This window comes from Callorhinus ursinus, unplaced genomic scaffold (assembly GCF_003265705.2).
Source record: "Callorhinus ursinus isolate GAN/ISIS: 27379988/994484 unplaced genomic scaffold, GSC_fseal_2.0 scaffold3, whole genome shotgun sequence".
Lineage (NCBI taxonomy): Eukaryota > Metazoa > Chordata > Mammalia > Carnivora > Otariidae > Callorhinus > Callorhinus ursinus.
This window is the reverse complement of record NW_027397065.1, coordinates 18,632,282-18,653,013: the sequence shown is the minus strand read 5'-3', so window position 1 is coordinate 18,653,013 and position 20,732 is coordinate 18,632,282. Positions and strand designations below refer to the sequence as shown.

The window sequence follows — 20,732 nt, the reverse complement described above, 5'->3', positions numbered from 1 at the left end:
ACTTATTCCAATAGCTTTTTGTAAGTTTAGGAGAATCAGCTATTATTATCCCCATTTTACAAATAGGGAATTAAGCTCAGTATATCTAACTTCAAAGACTGAGTTGGTCTTGGATTTGCCAGCCTCTTGATTTTGAACCTGATATTCTCTGTAGTAGTTTATGTCACTGTAGGTTATGAGGTTTGTCTTTGGCATCTGAAGGAAGGGTGACTGATTTGTAACATACTCAAGATTTATTCTTTCATTTATACAACCTACTACCTACGCATGGGCCTCAATTCTTAGCATCTCAATAAAAGAATGGATGATAATAAACTACTGGCTTGGAATAATAGAGAAATCTATTTAAAATCTAAGGGTAATAAAGAATTGGTTTAGTTTTCAGAGATATAGGTCATTTCAAAATCTTATTAAAAAATATACTGTAAATCCATTCCTATAGATTAAGTAATGAGACGATGATAAATACTAAAAGATAATTACCTTTCTCTCCCGGAGGAATAACAGTGTCAACAGACATCATAAGGTACATGCCAGCAATTAACGGCTGTCTGCAGGAAACAGTAATATTTATATCAACTATTTGAAACATCAAAACAATGGCCTTAGAAAAATAAGATATACTTCAATACACTGATCTATAAAATATGATTCATGTGAAAATGGAAACAATATGGAAAAAGAGGTAGAATATATGCTTTTTCTTAAAATAACTTATTTTCTTGAGCAAATAGCTAAAAATATTTTTTATAGCATAGTGTATGTGGAAGGCGGTCTCTAAATGGCTCCTGTGACAGTTAATTGTCTTTGTCCACTTGGCTAGCGGATAGAGACCAGTAGTTTGGTCAAACATTGGTCTAGATGTTGCTGTGAAGGTATTTTTTAGATGTGACCAGCATTTAAATCACTGATGTTGAGTAAAGCAGATTACCATTCACAGTGTGGGTGGGTCTCTTAAGAGAAAACACTGAGGTCCCAAGAAGAGGAAGGAATTCTGCCTCCAGACTGCATTGAACTCAAGACTCCCCACTAACTCTTGCCAGAATTTCCAACCTGCCTTGCAGATCACAGACTTGCCAGTCCCCACAACTGTGTAAGCCAATTCCTTGAAGTAAATCTAAATCTCTCTCTCCTTCCCTGTGTGTGTGGACATCCAATTGGTTCAGTTATTCTAGAGAATTCTGGCTAACACAGCTCTCAATAGTTCCTAGCTCTGACATTCATGCCCTTGCCTAATCCTCTTCCCTTGGGCATGGGCTGGGCATAGTAACTAGACCTAGGGATTGGTTATTTCTAACAAGCAGAATAAGGCAAAAGCAATTTCACTTTTTTTCCCCCCATAGGAGTCAGAGTATGATGATTTGTGGCAACTCTTTTCTTCACCTATCAGATTTCTATATTATTCACTAACTTCTGACATCTGGCTACAACTAGGCTGTGGTTTCCATCTTGCATACCCTCTCTTGTTTTGTCTTGCTGGCTGTGATGGAAGCCAACAGCCATACTGTGAGCTGCCCTGTTTAGAGTCCATAAGGCAAGAAATGAGGGAGTCCTCCAGCCAACAGCCAACAAGGAACTGAATCCCGTCCATAGCTGTTGTGAGTGATCTTGGAAGTGGCTCCACCCCAGCGGAGCCCCCAGATGGCTGAAACCCTGGCTGAGCCTTTGATTGCAGCCTTTGTGTGAGACCAGCCACAGCCACCAGCTAAGCTTGTGCCCAGAATACGTGTTGTTTCAAGCCACTAAGTTTAGGGTGATTTGTTATATAGCAATAGATAATGAATACAGTGGATTTCCCACTTTTAAGTTGTCAAAGATCTTAAAGCTGTCACTTAGCTAGGGTAATTGGAAGTACTTACGGCAAGCGTGTGAGGTGTAAGGACACACCAGAACAGTCTTTGTGATTATCTGAAAATGCACACAGACAAAATACACATCTTAAATAGGAAAATGTGAAAAGCGGATTTCAAACTATTAACTTTTAAATGATTATAACTCAATACTAAAAAAACCCCCCAAACTATGTTTTTGTTTGTATGGTGTTTTATAGTTTACAGAGTATTTTCATATTCATGAATACATTTTTAATCTCCAATGCATCATGACAGCAACAACAAAACTATCACTTCAAGCGCTCTGTGTTTTTTTTCTTGACTCATCAAACTGACAAGTTATCTGCTTTCCTACAGCCATACTAGATACTAGTCACAGCTCACAGAACAAAGTTGCTACTCTCTATGAACGTTCTCCATTGTTGAAACATCCAGAAAAGCTGATTAATTAAATGGTTTGTTCCATGTCGGCTCTGAGCAACTAGCTTCTCTACTTTTCAAAAACGGAAGTAGTCCGTAATTTGAGCTTTCTAGATATGACCACGTTTAGCATCTGTAATGTCTCTGATATACGTATAGGAATCACCCTCTTTGGTTTCTAAGCCTTGCCCATTCCCACCTTCTAAATAGAAACCTGATGGTAATTTTCACCCCAACTTCAGTGGAAAGCCTCTGAGCATCTATTTTTGCCAAGGACACTTCAGAGACCTCTTACAAATCCTCTCCTTTATTCCTTTGCCTTCCCCAAGTAGAAAGAAGGTAAAAATTTAAATTACCCAACCAAATTTTTATCTCTGTTGAACTTGCTGATTTGTCACCACAGAGACCATGAATAGTAACTCATACTTACTCATTCCTTCTATTTCTGTGTATGCTAAATTCTTTCCACTTCGCACTTTATTCTAAGTTTTATAAAACATTATCTCTCAATTTTGAGTTTTTTTAAATATAAATAGTGTGTGCAAGATTAACAGATTTATACTTGAAATTAAAAAGTGAAGTGTGATAATAAATAACAGCAGATGGAACAGTTTTAAGGAAATTTCTTTCTTTCAGCTCTAATTCTTACGAGAAAAACAAAGGTAGCTTCATACAGTAATATATAATAACAGGTAACCTGAGTAACAAGATACACATTTTGATTTACCAGAGATAAAATTTAGAAAGTATAACAAGTCATATTTAATACTTTGGTAATAAAACACAAAGCAAATTTCTCCATTTACTATTAAGCTTGATTTTAACAACGATAGTACGGAAATAAATGGAATGATAAACATTTTATATTTAATCAGGTTGTTTTTGGTCGCTTTACAAAGGGATCTCTATCCAATATCCTAAATCAAGTTCCAGTGTGGTGCTATTTTCATAATAATTTCAAGTGAGTTGGGGCACCTGAGTGGCACAGTCAGTTAAGTGTCTGACTCTTGGTTTGGCTCAGTTCGTGATCTCAGGGTTGTCATCTCAGGATCATGATCTCAGAGTTGTGAGATCGAGCCCCACCTCTGGTTCCACACTCAGTGCTGGGCAATCAGCGTGGACGTGGAGTCTGCTTGAGATTCTCTCTCCCTCTGCCCCTTCCGCTTGTGCGTGCACTCTCTCTCAAATAAATAAATAAATCTTTAAAAAAAATAAAATAAAACCTCATGGAGTTTTAAAGGGATGAGGAGAAAATAATAATCATAATAAATAACAACACAGGTTTATCTTAATTTTTGTCTATGCTTTTAAATATAGAAAGGATAATTGAGTATTATTTTTTAATTTATTAAAAATTATTTTTTAAGGATTTTATTTATTTGTCAGAGAGAGAAAGCATAAGCGGGGGCGGGGGGTGGCAGGTAGAGGGAGAAGCAGGCTCCCTGCTGAACAAAGAGCGCCACGTGGGACTCGATCCCAGGACCCTGGGATCATGACCTGAGCTGAAGGCAGATGCTTAACGACTGAGCCACCCAGGCGCCCCCCCCCAAAAATTATTTTTAAGAATGAGGTTTTCTAAGTGTACTGTATGAGATTTAGTAAATACACCTAGTCTGTACTACTTTCAAAATGATTAGCCAATGAATTATATAAATATCTATACTAATCAAAAGAGAATGGTTCAAAGTATACCATTCATTCATGCCAAATGAATTCTAAATTCCAGAGACTCACTTATTTAGCTTAGTCAGTTTTTAGAAACATTTCTCATGTGTATAAAAAAATCATATCTACCTTATAAGGTTATTTTGAGAAATGGTAATCATCCATTCATTCAGTTCATTTTATTGAGCAATTGCTATATTTAGACACTATTCTATACACTGGGGATATAGTGAAAAACAATATACTCAAGTCTCTTGTTCTCATGGTAGGAGAAATGAGGTACGAGAGATATGGAAAAACAAAACACTGAATATATAAACATGATAATGTCACACAGTAAACTCAGCAGGATAATGTGATAGTGGGTAGCCATTTTATCGAATGTGGTCCCAGAAGGATGCAGTGGCCATGAGGCTGGAGATTTTGTACACCATGCAGAGTGTGTTAAGAGTCTGGGTTTTATTCTGTCTGAAAGAAGCCATTGGAAGATTTTAAGCAAAGTGACAGGATTATATAAGGTGTTCACCTAGCACAGTACTCGGCACTGACAGATTACTAATTACTGAATGTTAGGCTTTGTAATCTTTTATTTTAATTCACAATAAACCAGGAGAGAGTTTTCACCCCATACAATGTCTGTCCAAGCAAAAGGGCCCATATGCAATGAGAATTGCTTCTTGGTTTTACACTACATCTTTGCACTGAAAGAACCAAGTGAATCACATTTTGATATCCAACTTGGCTAATATTCTTAACCATGACTTTAAAAAAAATTAAATGGGAACAATTAATAAATAAATTAACACGTTTCTGGAACTATTAAAGAAACTTATCATAAAAGATGAAATGCCACCAAATTAAGAGTAGCAGGAATGTTACTAATAGTAACATTCCAGCTATTCCCAGGGACAGTGCATCTTCCCATCAGACAATGTTCTCGATAAGAATTGTCTCAACTGAGTGGCTTTCTACTCAGACTAAAGCTCAAAAATAGGTCAGAAACTTATGTATGTTAGTATATATGTCAAATTTTAATTTGAAGTCTTTTTTTTTAAAGATTTTATTTGTCAGAGAGCAAGAGAGAAAGAGAGAGATACAGAACACAAGTGGGGGGGGCGGCAGGCAGAGGGAGAAGCAGACTCCCCGCTGAGCAGGGAGCCCGACGTGGGACTCAATCCCAGGACCCTGGGATCATGACCTGAGCTGAAGGCAGATGCTTAACCGACTGAGCCACCCAGGCGCCCCTCGAAAACTTTTTTAATAACCACACTTAACAAAGTTTTCTCCAAATTAAATAATAGCGATTGCTATGTAATTGTTGCGTATTTGCTTCACTCTAGAGTTTTAAAAGTGAGTCACAGTCTCACCACTCACTCTGCTGTAAAGACATAGTACAGGTTTTCTTTTGATCCCATGTTTATCAACTACATGCCATATCCTGTAAAAAAGTCAAGGAAGGATACCACACAATAATAGCAAAACTGCTAAAAACTCATTATGGGTTTTTATATGAGATGGTCAACACATTCTGGAAGAAAATACACTGAACTTCTGACATATATTATAATGACTTTAGGAAAGACTAAATTTTAGAGACTTCAGAGTTTTTTCTTATATAATGTAAATCTTAAATGGGTAGAGGGCTGGTGAATATACATACAAGAATCCAAAGTAAAAATCATGCCTGTTTTGTAAAATCTCAAGAAATAAAAATAAATAGAATGGAAATTAGTTACAAGATCACTTAAAAACAACACTAGATAGAATTTCTGCATCACTGCTGAAGGAATTTGTTTACATCAAATTTATCTGGTCAATTTGATCCACTGAATCAGCAAGAAACGAGGCATTTCTAAAATCTATGCTGTGTGCGTGTGAGGGTATGTGTGTAAGCATGTAGCTATTATGCTTTAAATTATGGATAATGCTTCAGATTATCATCATTATTTAATCATGTGATAACTGTGTGACTTTAAGAAATTCTGTTAGTAATGGATAAATACACATTTTAACAATGATATTTTAAATTGAACACAATTCTAAAAGTTATTTCCAAGTAAAGACAATACTTATAAAGCATATTTATATGCATTTTAGACATTAGAGTCAATTGCTCCACATACATTATTTCAAAGTCAAATTTTATTACTATAAATGATTGTGATCTCTTCTAGTACTACTTTTCACAGTTTGACCTGAAGAGCCCATGTGCTTGTGTATATACACAGTGAGAAGCCCCAGGGGGAGCAACTTGAACTCCCTCAAACAAGGTGGTGCGGGGGCCTGGAGGGCTCCTGGATCCACTGATACTCCTATAGCATGTAGCAGCTTTGGAGAGAAGCCTGTTTCAGCCTAGTGTCTGGTGTGAAGATTATGACCTTCTAACTCCCAATGTGATCCTTGCCACAGTGATGCATTATTATTTCCATAACCTCTATTCTGATCTTACTTCTGGTGAACACAGAAACTTTGCTAGTTTTGCATATTTTACTGATAATTTTCAGTGTGCTCTGACTTTGTATGCCCTTCTACTGTAACACAGTGCTTCAACCACAAAATACAAAGCCTCATGAGAATTAATTCATTTCAATTCACTAGGCTCTATATGAAATCTGTCTCTAGCATGCATCATCATAAAAATGGATGACAACTTATAAGGTTTATTATCATTAAAAACATAAATCAGTGCCTCTGCTAATATTTTACTACATAAAACACACGCAAAATAATGAAATCAGGGCTGAGATAGTTAATAAATGTATAGAAAATGAACTCAGAATATCAAAATCATAAGCTAGCTGAAAAAGCTGGTCGGAAAGGCTGATTCTGTGACTAGAATGAAAGTAAACAGGAGAGAGGAGAGGAGAGGAAATAAATGGAAAGGTTAACATAGGGCAGAAGACCACAGAAATGGAATTCTATAGCTAAAAAATAGATGGGAATGGTAATAAGTCAAATAGCTAAAATGGCCTGAAATTATAGGATTGAATTCGCAAGAAAGGTAGAATAGGAAGTGGACTCTTTCCCCAATTTATATTTCCATATAAATATTGTGTGTTTGTACATGTCCAATGTAAGATTTGTTGGGTGGAAAGTTTGAAATTAATCTGTGTATTTTAATCACACAGTTACTTATATACTTATAAGGTACCTAGTACCTTATAAGATCATCATCAGTTTCAGCTAGGTGCTCACTGAGTTCCTTTGCCTAAAATGAGTAGGATCTGGAAGATTATCAATTTTTATATTTGGTAGATTAGTACTTGTGATCAATATTGATACCACTAAGAAACCAGTCTATAAATGAGAAAATCTATATAAAAAATGCAGCACTATAAATGGAGCATAGTAAAAATCTAATACATATTAGTTATTATTATCATTATTCTTTTTATTGGCAGATTCCAAAAATCTTCAACACATGAATATTTTCTTTTAAGAAATATATCTTTTATTGGGACTCCATCAAGATAAAAAGCTTCTGCACAGCAAAGGAAACAGCCAACAAAACCAAAAGACAACGGACAGAAGATATTTGCAAATGACATATCAGACAAAGGGCTAGTATCTGAAATCTATAAAGAACTTATCAAGCTCAACACCCAAAGAACAAGTAAACCAATCAAGAAATGGGCAGAAGACATGAACAGACATTTCTGCAAAGAAGACATCCAAATGGCCAACAGACACATGAGAAAGTGCTCAACATCACTTGGTATCAGGGAAATACAAATCAAAACCTCAATGAGATACCACCTCACACCAGTCAGAATGGCTAAAATCAACAAGTCAGGAAACAACAGATGTTGGCAAGGATGCAGAGAAAGGGGAACCCTCCTACACTGTTGGCGGAAATGCAAACTGGTGCAGCCACTCTGAAAAACAGTATGGAGGTTCCTCAAAAAGTTGAAAATAGAGTTACCCTATGACCCAGCAATTGCACTACTGGGTATTTACCCCAAAGATACAAATGTAGTGATCCGAAGGGGCACCTGTACCCCAATGTTTATAGCAGCAGTGTCTATAATAGCCAAACTATGGAAAGAGCCTCAATGTCCATTGACAGATGAATGGATAAAGAAGATGTGGTGTGTGTATATACATACACACACACACACACACATACACACGTGCACACACACACACACAATGGAATATTATGCAGCCATCAGAAAATGAATTCTTGCCACTTGCAATGACGTGGATGGAACTAGAGGGTGTTATGCTAAGCGAAATAAGTCAATCAGAGAAAGACAAGTATCATATGATCTCACGGATGTAGGAATTTGAGAAAGAAGACAGAGAATCATAGGGGAAGGGAGGGAAAAATGAAACAAGATGAAACCAGAGAGGGAGACAAACCATAAGAGACTCTTAATCTCAGGAAACAAACTGAGGGTTGCTAGAGAGGAGGGGGGTGGGAGGGATGGGGTGGCTGGGTGATGGACACTGGGGAGGGTATGTGCTATGGTGAGCGCTGTGAATTGTGTAAGACAGATGAATCACAGACCTGTACCCCTGAAACAAATAATACATTATATGTTAATAAAAAATAATAACATAAAAAAAGAAATATATCTTTATAGTCATAGGTATGGAATTTCTTTAATTGAAGAAACTGGAACAGAATTTCTTCAACTAATTACACAGGGATAGAAGAAAAGGGGAAAGGAATATGGGAATATTAAATGAGTAAAGAGATGGTGAAAAAAGGAATCAGAATTGAAATGGTATTTTAAAGATACTGCACAAAATGGGGATACTCTGAAAGTGGGAATAAATGGAAATACTGATTCAGAAGGGTCTGTAGATACAGATACAGAAGTAGATACAGATAGAGTCATCAGTGAAATACAGAAGTATTAGTAAGACATAAGTACCAAGGTCTGGCTAAAATGAAGTTTTTGGATTGGGTACCACAGGACCATGAAAAAGTTGATAATTCATTGTTTTAAGGTCCCTCCACAACTTTTAGTAATAAAGCTCCCTCGACCAGACCCAAGACAACTTCCTTCTTTCTGAGGTCTAGACTAGAGGTCAGTTCAACAGGATCCTATGTTTGTAGAAAAGAGAGTGAGGCCTTTTTATCCTGATACTGAAATTGTTGGGGTTTTTTTTTTTTAAGACTTTATTTATTTATCTGACAGAGAGAGACACAGAGAGAGAGGGAACACAAGCAGGGGGAGTGGGAGAGGGAGAAGCAGGCTTCCCACGGAGCAGGGAGCCCGATGCGGGACTCAATCCCAGGACCCTGGGATCACGACCTGAGCCGAAGGCAGACACTTAACGACTGAACCACCCAGGCACCCTGAAATTGTTGTTTTAATCTACATTTATTCACTTATCTTGCACAACTGTCTTCATGCAAAAATCCTGACATCTCTTCCTTCCAGCTAGCTTCATTTATCTTATTTTAGTTTTCTTATTCCAAGGTAAATCGTTCTCACCTTCATTGGACTGGGCTACAGGTTCACTCTTTCTCCAAGGTACAATGGTGAATACTTGACTCTTGGCTATTAACGTTCTGTACTTACTCAGGATTGAACCCAAGACATCCCTGTTAAAGAGATCTTTCATGATTGCTGTTCTCTTTTAGTAAGACATAATTATAGCCCTAATGGATTTCAACATATGGAGATGAAACTTCATTCACTAGGTAGGTATCAGATGACATTGGGACTACTTTCATTATATGTCATTATATTCCATTATAATGTCACACATATATACTAGAAGCTTTTGTAATGGTGAAGACATTAACATTGGGAAAGTTAAAAGAATTATTTTTAAAAAGAGATATAAAGTAAGAAAGTCTAATAATGTCTTAGAATGTAATGTAGTACCAGTAGTTGAGTGGCAAGACTTCTAAAAGTAGTCTGATAATGGAAGAAACAAGTATTTCCAGACACTGGATGAGACTTAAAAATAGCATTCAATCAGAATCTAATCTTGAGCCAGATGAAAACTGGACAACCACTCCACAAGGGTCTCAAGCTTGCCTTTTTTGAGGAATTGCTCTCCTCTGCTGAGACACAGATGTATAACCACAGCAAGGTATTTTATCAAATATATAGACTCAGAATTTCAGAATTGAAAGGGAGCATGAAGATGATGGAGTTCAGTTCTTAGACTTTATAGATAGGGCGAAAAAGGCTATCGGGATTAAGGGCGTTGGCCAAAGTAATTCAGCTAAGTGGGACACATCTGGGTATCAAAACTCATTCTCCTATGTTAATATTTAGTGAACATGACTTACTGTAAAGAAAAAGAGTTCTATTTCTTAAACACTTCCAAGGCATTTTATCTATGAAATATCCTAAAGCTAAGATAAAGGAATTAAGCAAGAATGGGAAAGTAACCAGTGGTACTTAAGGACATCCACTTAAGCAGGAAATTCATTTCTCTTAATGGGAGGTGAATGGATGGGATATGAGGTTATCCATTCCAAACTATTTAGCTTGCTTTTCTAATAATAGCTTGTCGTTCCTGCTTGGATACATGGCTAAGTAGTAAAGTAACTATGTGGAATAATGCATGATAATAACCTATTAGATTGTAGGTCCTTAGAAGACTGTTGGTCTCTCCTAATCTTTCCCTCTAGAGATAGCCTTCTATACTTCATGAGCTCATCTTGTCCTGGTTGTTTCCTGCTTCAATAGAAAAACAGGTTAACCATCGATCCTGGGGGAACCAATGTATTGTTATAAACTACATCCCATTAATTGGAAAAGTCCTTCCGAAAGACAGTCCGTAGAGTGGATTTCAATTCACTGCACTCTCCTAGGAAAGTAAAGGATAAAGCATACCCATTATCTACTATTCCAACCACAGTTTTGGATAATGGATCCTTTCCTTATGGAAGTGCTGACAAAGCATGCCTGGAACCACTGGGAAGTCTTATGAAAAACAAAACAATAACATGTTTAATGATAAAAACATATTTCACAAAATTTGTAAGCAAGTAGTCAACTGTATCATACCCTTCTACCCTCTCAGAGAGTTCTGAACATCGTAAGTTAACTTTCTCCCTGTCTTGAACAAACAAAAATGAATCAAGGAGATCATAGTACACACCAATAATTTTGCAATAATGTATGTACATAGATCATGTAATTGCCTCTAAAGCTGGCTTGATCTTCACCTTATGGTTCTTTGTTCTAAATTAACAATATTAAGTTAATGGGACAGATGAGGTTTTGCTGAGATTACATCATGGCTCACAAGGTGACCAAGAATGGGAGATAACTTGGGGATTCATTTCTAAAGTCAGGGAAATTTTCATGTAGTCAAAATTACTTGGAAAATCCCTTAGGAGAGTAGAGAGTGCAGTCTCTTAATAGATTCAACACAGCCAGTTTCCTTCACATTGGAACAGATTGCTGTCAGTTTTGTCAGTTGGGCCACATTGTTAAAAAAAAAAAAAGTTATTTCTACACAGATGGACTGTGTAGCTATATAAAAAAGGTTATTTCTGTACATTTGAAATGCTGCAGCAGATGAGCTGGACACAAGCACAGGAGGCAAAGAGTTGAGGGAACAGTGGACTGGGGTCTTGTGTTCGCTTTGGTTTTAATGAAGCTAATACACAGCTCCTTTATTGTTGTTTTTTTGTTTTTGTTTGGTTTTTTTTGGTACCACCTGTATTAAAATGCAATCACTTGACAGTACTCAGTAAAAAGATGATCCTCCAATTTAACCAGAAAATGCGTACCTGGAAGTTCTATATTAGAGTTTCTTCCAAACAAAATTCAAGTCACCAAATTTCCCCTAGAGAATTCACTGTTCCTTGAAATCACAATCTCAGAATATCAGGACTCTCCAGTTACAGATACATTGATATAAAATAATCTCCGCTCAAAAAGCACTAACACCTTGAGCTGTCACAGCAAATGTGTATCTGCTTAGCAAATATCAGTGAAATAGGGGCATTGTTAATACAGACGCAACCTGCACAGAGGTCTTCCTGGAGGCTGTTGAAAGCTGGCTTAGCAGACAAGCTTCCGTGCTAAATAAACCAGCACTACAAAAAAAAAAAAAAAATCTTCAAAAAAGAATTCCTCTTGAAGGTGTCACTGCAGCGAGTTAGCCTCTTTTGATTTTGTATTCGCTGCTATGGGACTAGAAATTACTAGCTTCCATTTGTCCTGTGGCAAGGAAGAGAAAATGCATTTATCCATCTTGCAAGAAGACGACTTTCACAAATGATGGCCTGTTCTGTTCCCAAAAGAGATCAAATGGAAGGCAGGCAGGCAGTCTCACCAATGTGCTTTTATAATCACTCTGTGCGTGGAGGATGTTACGGCATGACTAATGTCAGAGCACCTTCCTGTTTCCATCTTTTATGAATGCAAAAAAAAAAAAATTATAGTAAAGCTTAGGATTTATACAATTCTCCTCTCAGAGTTCTAAACCGGCTCCAGAATCATACTTCTAAGGAAGTAAAATTAAAAGACAAAACCCAGCAATCCTAAGTAAATACAGTACTTTTTAAATGCCAGTGAATTTTTAAATTATTGATTGGTTCTTGAACTTTCTGCTGAACTATAATATAAAGAAAAGTGCACAAATCAGAAGGTACAGTTTCAGGAACTCAAAAAACTAATATACGTTTGTAAACAACACCCAGGTCAAGAGGCAAAACCCTCCATTTGGGTCCTATTCCTGAGGCATTAAGTTTTAAATCTTTATGTTATGGATATGCTATATGCAAACATTTATTTGTCTTTCTGGAGTTCTCTTTTGGCTAAAACCAGGCACATTTAACTAGTTGTCCACTAGCTTCATGGGCTTTGGTTGGACTATTTTAAATATCATATCTGGTTACTAGGAAATATTTTTTCCCCTTTCTCTCAAGGAAAGTCCTTCAACTTTTTTTTTTTACTGTATCTCTGTTTTTAATATATATTCATTTTAAAAAGGATAACCTAAATTTTCTTCTGCATTCTCCCAATTATTGTCTGTTCTCCCCACTGAGGGCTGAATGTACCTGCAAAAGTCTAGGAGCCACACAAAAAGTATTAGATAAAATAAATAATGGAATGAAAAGGGGCTTTAAGATTTTTATTCAAAGATGCTGTTTTATTATTTTTTTTAATTTTTTAAATTAAAGGGGTCAGGGCGGGGGGAAGGGTATGGAGGAGAAGGAAAGGGAAAAGCAGGCTCCCCACTGAGCGGGGATCCTGATGCAGGGCTGGAGCCGAGGACCCTGGGATCATGACCTAAGCCCAAGGCAGACACTTAACCGACTGAGCCACCCAGGCGTCTCAAAGTTACTGGTTTAAATTCAACTTGAAACATAAAGCTAAAATTGTTTCTCATATAAAATGCTCTATTATGAATTTTTGAATCATTTTGAGAGTATTTTTTATGTATATAAAGGGTTAACCTTTCACTCCCTTTGGAATTCTCAACTCTTTTGTGCAACAGGTTCTCCCCCTTTTATTTAACTTAAACCTCTAACTGCTCATGAATGATAAACAAAAGAGGCAACACTATCCTACTTTGTTTCGAAAATAGGAAGTTTATATTCTGCAAAAGCAGTAATTTAACTGCAGTATATGCCTTTGAAGCTCAATCTAAAATCAGTGGCTACATTTTCCACCCAACTGCCTTCATCAACTTAAAATACTATTGTGTATTGTGCTTGGTTCTTCAATGAAAAAATTAATCTGAAGTATCTAATTTACATATAATTATGCATGCAAGTCGTCCATGGTATTAATTAGGGAATACATTTAGGACATTATAGCTCATATATTTGATTTAGCATTAATTTTCAGTCATTCAATATGTTTATGTTGTGATGTGAATAAAGTAACATTTATAAAGCACTTGAGTTAAGAGGTGGTATGTAAGTGCTAAGTATCACTTCTACATTAATGAAAAAACACTGAAACCCTTTGGTGACCCAAATTATCTCTCAAAATTTCCTCAGTCCTTAGGCAAGTCTTTTTACTATAAGATAAAGGGTTAGGGTAGAAGGGACTCTGGTTACTGACCAGATTTTATTCTCCTTTCAGTTATTTCCAGGTGGTATATTACCTTAAGTTGGGGAAACAAGAATAAGAAAGTCTTGCCAAAAAAATGGGGCTAGGCAAGTGTGGAGAGGAGAAATATTCCTACAATAAGAAAAACTCTTGAAAGTTTTCAAAGATAGAGAAAATAAGAATTAATAGATAATGAAAAGAAATGGAGAGCAGGAGGAAGGGTTTCCAAATTGGATGAAGAGGCGAGTAATGTTTCTGTTGGCATAAAGAGGGAGGTTCATGGTGTCTCTTCCAAGCCCCGGATAGGCTGGATTACATTTTTCTAACAGAATATTTTGTAAATATCACTAAATATTATAATTGAATCATTTTCATCAAATGTTTTTTTGATCATGTATTTATTTAGGGTTATCTTTTCCATTTTACAAGTAAGACAGTCAACTAACATACAAGGGAATTAATAGTAAATGGGAAATGGAAGGTGCAAATCCTAGCATACCTCTTTAAGAACTTCTATCATTTGCCAGAATTCCTAGAACACAGTAAACAAATATAAACGTGCTAAGGCAATGAAGGGGACCAGTGAGGGACAGGGTGAGGGGTTGGAAACCAGCTGGAATATGTATGAAACATGTGAAAAATGCCTTGAAGAGTGTCAGGGCCCTGAACTAGATGACACTGAAACTTAATTGCATCTTCTAATTTTTATGTGAGCCGATGTGCAAGTAACTATTCCTCCTCTTAATTTCTTTTGGTTAAGTAATGAAATGTTATCTGCTATTAATTTAAGTGAATTAATTAGTTGGGACTATGTAGCCATGACCAACTTCAAAAGAGGAGTTAATAATTATGAGTGATTACAAAAGCATGAGTTGCAAAGGAATAAATGAAGGTAAAGTATACGGTTTTCTTGAAAAACAACTAGAAAATAAATTCGAGATACGACAAACTAAATGGTGTTAGGGACCATTCTTTTTTCCTAAAAAAGACATCACTTAAACTAAATATTATATTGTTCAATGTTAAATTGCTTTAAAAAACACATTTCAGGGATAAAAAAACATTCTGAATATATCCTTTAAAATAGAAATAATACTGCAGTGCTTTTATAGGTCTTCTCATAACCAAATAAATGAAAATGTAATTCCTGATACTTAATGGCCATATTTGGGTATTAAAATAAACAGGTGCCCCATGGAATGAATGAGATGAATAAGGATCATTAGTCTTCCATACTGAGGATGATTAACAAAGTTGAAATGCAGGAAGCTAGGGAATCAGGGAACTCACATTTGCATGAAGAGATTGGCAAGAGCAAAAAAATATTGCAGATAATAGGCTTCTTTTGGATCATTTGAGAGGTACTGAATAGACCTAAAATCATTCCCATGACTCACATCAAGCTGCTTGTGTATAATGAAGGGTAGACAGGAACATGAAGAACATCCGATTACAATTCTTCTGAAAGCAGTGGGATTATCAAGCAACCTGATTTAGAAATATCCCTGCTTGATAAGGGAAGTCGATTACTTCATACATCAGGATGAAAAGGTCTAAATGAGATGAGGTAAGTGACTCCATCTTTATACATATTTATTCTGTTGTGCATGATTGAGTTCATTCCTCCTGGTTCCTAGTGGTTCAAAGTTTAGAAACACTGACTCCATTATTTGTTTTACATAGTGGACATGAACTTTGGCTTATATACAAACTAGAAATCCAATGCAAATTAAATTTTTTTGGTTTTTAATAGCATTGGACTAGTAGCTATATCACCTTAGGCAAATCACTTAACCTTTCTGAGCATCGATCCCCATTTCTGTAAAATGGAGGGGTTGGGCTGGATGAGCCCTCCCGGCACACTGTTCTTACCTAATCATCCTGAAGACTCAAGTCTCTGGGGTTAAAAACAAGCACTTTAAAAACACCTTAGTATACAACACATAAGGTCTCTGGTTTTTAGTCCTTTCTTCTCAGAAGAAAAGAAAGTTATGGTTTTCTTTTCAACAGTGCCTTCTCAGCCACATCTCCATCTCTTCTCTTTATCTGCAAAGGTGTAAGAGGCTACAGAATTTTGTGCAGGTGGAATGTTACCTGCTTGCCAATCATTTCTCTCTCAGAATTGCTCTCATGGTCTCTGCCTTTCTCTCACTTTCTAGTCCCTGTCGCTCCATACATTCCACTTAAAAATAAAAATGTAAAAAATGAGGGGGGGATATAACTTATTTTTGCTCACCCTTCAAATAGGTTCATCTGAATTAAGTGTAAAGAAGGAACATTTGCAGACCTATATAGAGCAAGGGGGATATCCAAGAAAGTCATCTATTCATTGTAAATGGCTTCTACTATTACAACTCCTTGAAATCCAAACATCAAATTTTCTGAAAAAGTTAAGAATAAACGCTCCTTCAAATTTCTAAGTGAAATCAAGAAAGCGCTAGAATACCAGGGAGTAATTAAATGCAATTTTCCTCTTTCAAAGCTCCCCCTTTCTTAAGAGAATTGAGATTTAATTATACTTATTTTGGTAAGTGCAAATTATTCTGCTCATGTCCCAAGCCCCAGGAGATTGCCCTGACACACACGTAGTACAGGGGAAAAAAAATGCCGAAGTCACTTCAATTCTTACTAGGACAATCTGAGCCTCTGTTTTTAAACTTTAGTTTGCATCAAAATCAACTGGGCAGCTCATTAAAATTCCAGAATTCTGGGCTCACTGGTACTGGTAACATATTGTCTCTGGAGAAAAATATGCATGTGTGTGTACATATGAATTTATTATCGTTTTTGTTATATAATATAAATGATGTGTAGCACACAATAAATAATAAAATATATAATATTCTTTACTGTAAATTCCATATTACCAGTTGAATGACACAGAATTCTTTCCTCATTTTTTTTTGAACTTCTCCATAGCCAATGTATGGTTTTAACTGATGAGTAATTCAGACAAGAATGTTTGCTGATGTTCTTGTTTATTGAAACAACAAAGATAAATGTTGGAACTGCATTTGCTTGTCAGTGATGTGGGTAAAATCTTTGCTGTGCTGGTTAATGGCTTTTAACATTGGAAAAATATTTCCTCAAATTGTAAGACTATTCACAATAATCTGCATCACCAACACCTTTTCCATAACTTTCTTTTTTAAAAAGATTGATTTATTTTAGAGACAGCAAGAGAGAGAGAGAGAGAGAGAGAGAGCAAGCACAAATGGGAGGGGCAGAGGGAGAGGGAGAGAGAATCTCAAGCAGACTCCATGCTGAGTGCAGAGCCCGTCCTGGGGCTTGATCTCACGACCCTGGGATCACAACTTGAGCTGAAACCAAGAGTCAGACACTTAATGGACTGCGCCACCCAGCACCCCTCCATCATTTTCTTAAATCTAAACAACCAACAAAATAATTTCTCAAGCACCGATCTGCAGCATTTGTCAATTTGCATAATGTGACACTTCCCACCATGGGTGATTTCAAGCTATCGATGTGACAGCACTGAACACTGGGCTGGGAAGAGATGAGCAGTTAAACACCATTTTACAGTATTTCCACTATATGGATACAAGAGAAATAATAACTTAAATATCCTCAAGAGCAGTGATAGTAAAATGTAGTAAAATAATCAGGAGATGATAATTTTTGAGCATCTATTGCCTTCATTTTTAGTGATGGTTACAAAATACATCTGAAAACTGGGTCTTGTGAGTCAGTATCAGCCAGCTCCAATACACCGGTGCCTCACCTCTACCCTTTTTTGCGCGTCTGATTCAGTATTGGTTGGAACCAGGAATTTTCACTTTAAAAAGCACCCCAAGGAGATTCTGGTGCAGGTACTCCTTAGATTAGATTCTGAGAAATCCTGACTTCTCAGGATTTAGTGAAGAGTATGTACTTGAGAGGTAATTCTATTAAGACCTTCCAGCTAATTCCAATCCTATTAATGAAATAATAAGAAGCATTCCATTGTCTAAGTAAACAATGGGCAAAATTTTTCAAGTGTGAAAACATCTAGTGGAGGTAAGATATGAGGCTCACTCATTCACTTGGATTGTAAATTGGAAGAACTGTTTTGTTGGGTAATTTGGTGGAATCTGTTAAGGCTTAAACACTATACGACCCAAAAATCCCATTTCTAGAAATCTACCCTGCAGTAGCAATACATCGTTACTTAAAACACCGTTTACATTAAAGTTCACCGCAGCATCGCTTGTGATAGCAAAAAAACTCAGAACTTAAATGTCTTTAATAGGGAACAGGATATATAAATTATAGTATATGTGCACAACAGAATACTAGGCAGCCATTATAAATAATTGAAGAGCTTTACATGGTCTGCCTTAGAAATATGCCAAGGGTACATTGTTAAATTAAAAACAACAGCAGATGTAGATCTGTGAAGACAGTGGTCTGATTTTTGTCCAAAAAAGAAAAAGTACATATATACACATCTGTGGTTTCTGTGTTTATACAGAACTGTTAGTTAGGATAAGCATGTGAAAAGTAGGCAGATAGAAATGATAGTTACCTGGAGGTGGGAGTCCAGGGAGAAAGGGAGGTAGAAATGAAGAGGGTATCACAGATTTTTCCTTTCCTTTGTAATCTATCATCCTCTGTAACCTTTTCTTTAATAGTTTCACTGAGGTATAATTCACATAACATGCAATTTACCCCTTTAAAGTGTATAAGTCATGGGTTTTTAGGACATTCATAGAGATGTGCAGCATTCACCTCATATAAGCTTTTTGAATAGTAAGGCACTGCAATTTTTTTACTTTTTTTTTTAATGTTTTTCTGTATTTTCCAAAAGATGAAAAATAAAGTCTGAGAGAGATTATTTTCATGGGAAAATATTCAGATATATCCACAGTCCTCCCATCCTTGTTATTATTTTAACTGAGAACTCTAGTGTTAGGGAATAAGTTTCTTTGTTGTAATAGAACTTTTTGCAATTCTGAAATCTGAAAAGCTCTGGAAGCCTAAGGTTTTTTTTAAATAATGTTTGGCAGCAAAATTTGGTCTGAACAGATGTGATGCTATATATGATTTTTATTTATCCCTTGTAGCGTGACTATTTGAACATTTTGCTATAGGAATACAAGCATATATGATTAGGGATGGTGCCCCAGACTCCCAAAGGTGATATATGTAATACATGATTTATGTGTTTGAGGACCTTTCTATCAGATTTAAAGTTCTTACTTCCAAACCACATTTGGCCCAAAGCATTGAGTAAAAGTTTGTGCCCTTATATCAAGGAATAATAAAGAAATAAAAAGTGCTGTGAATTGTGTAAGACTGATGAATCACAGACCTGTACCCCCGAAACAAACAATACATTATATGTTAATATAAAAAAAAAGAGATTAAGTAAAAACAAAAAAGAAAGAAAGAAAGAAATTTTAAAAAATGGAAGTTGGGGAAGGAAGAAAGGAGACTTGCTGCGTGGCATGGGTATCACAGCCTTGGGAGAAAAGAGGGAAACTGAGGCAAAATGTACTCTTCCTGGAACCACCTTTCTGTATGTGCCGAGGCTATGCTTGCTTAAGCAGGGCTGCTATCTTTGGTGTTGAGAACGTGGACACGTTATGTGCACCCTGGAATGAAAGACCATGGTGAGAACTAACCTCCTATATATTTTTTAAAGATTTTGTTTATTTGAGAGAGAGAAATAGCGTGAGAGAGCATGAGCGGGGAAAAGAGAGCATGAGAGGGAAAGAGAGAGAGGGAGAAGCAGTCTCCCCACTGAGGAGGGAGCCTGACCTGGGGCTTGATGTCAGGACCTGGGACCATGACAGGAGTCAAAAGGCAGACACTTAACCGACTGAGCCACCCAGACGCCCTTAACCTCCTATATTCTGGAAGGAGATTAGGCTTGTTGGACTATGTGCACATCAGAGTCCTATTCAGGGAAGGCCAGGCTGAGTGCTAGTCTCCTTGTCAGTGTAGAGGCTCATGGCTTTCAGGCAGCTCCCTGGGGGTGGGGAAGAAGTAACACATTCCACACTTGCAATTTTAAGGAGTTTCTCAAATATGGAATGTAATCCAGAATGCTAGAAAATACATGGATTTAAACACCCCACCCACAGTATCCCTCCCTCACTTTGCAGAGGAGTAAAAGAAGATGGTCTTTCTTCCTGGGGAGCATGCAGGAGGAAGCCACTGGGAGGGGTTTAGAGAAAACAACAGAGGAAGCGGTGGGGCACAACCTTCCCCACAGTTTCCCCGATATCTCTGCAATCAGGTATCAGGGAGTCAAGAGCACTCTCACGCTTCCACTAAAGTCAGAGTAGTCTGCTTTATACTGGAATGAAATAATTTTTAAGAGCAGCTGCCCTGCCACTGATCTATGCTCCATCTTGTTCAAAAATGCATTAGCAAGGGATTTTTCCTGGGCTCACAATTTCAAAGCTTTTTGCAATAGCTTCCTGGCAGAGATGCGGCAGAAGTCACCGTGGAATTAGAATTCCTCGAGAGCCCTCTGTTTTCCCTTCTGCTTGCCATTGTTTCTATTCTCTCATGCTCTTCCTACTGTTCCTGCAGCGGTGGTGAGCCAGGAACCCCCATGGTGTGGATGTGGACAAGCGTGGGGTGTGCATGCTTGCACTCACACCGTATGTCTAGTAATAGCCACTTTCCTGGAATGAAGCTGTGCAAAAGCCACGCCTAATGGATTACAGGATGGAATGACACAAAGAAGGCAAGGAGAAATCAAATCCGAAGGTCACCAAGTGCAGGCACTAGTGTTCTCAGGATTTTATTCAGAAAGTTCCTTGTAAGGACTTCAATTCTGAGTCTGTTTATTGTAAATTTGTGAACAATTATATGAAAA

The 20,732-nt window shown here is 37.0% G+C and overlaps 1 protein-coding gene across 22 annotated transcripts in view; it reads right to left on the bottom strand.

Annotated features, from left to right (window-relative positions):
* The window catches only part of PAM (peptidylglycine alpha-amidating monooxygenase), a 277,932-nt gene that overhangs the window by 63,234 nt on the left and 193,966 nt on the right, over window positions 1-20,732 (bottom strand). For all 22 annotated transcript variants that reach the window (XM_073888613.1, XM_073888650.1, XM_073888658.1 and 19 more), the window contains 2 exons: window positions 1,860-1,908; window positions 484-551 (listed from right to left, as the gene is read on the bottom strand). In XM_073888613.1, the coding sequence (XP_073744714.1) occupies window positions 484-551; window positions 1,860-1,908 (117 nt within the window). The remainder of the gene's footprint in view (window positions 1-483; window positions 552-1,859; window positions 1,909-20,732) is intronic.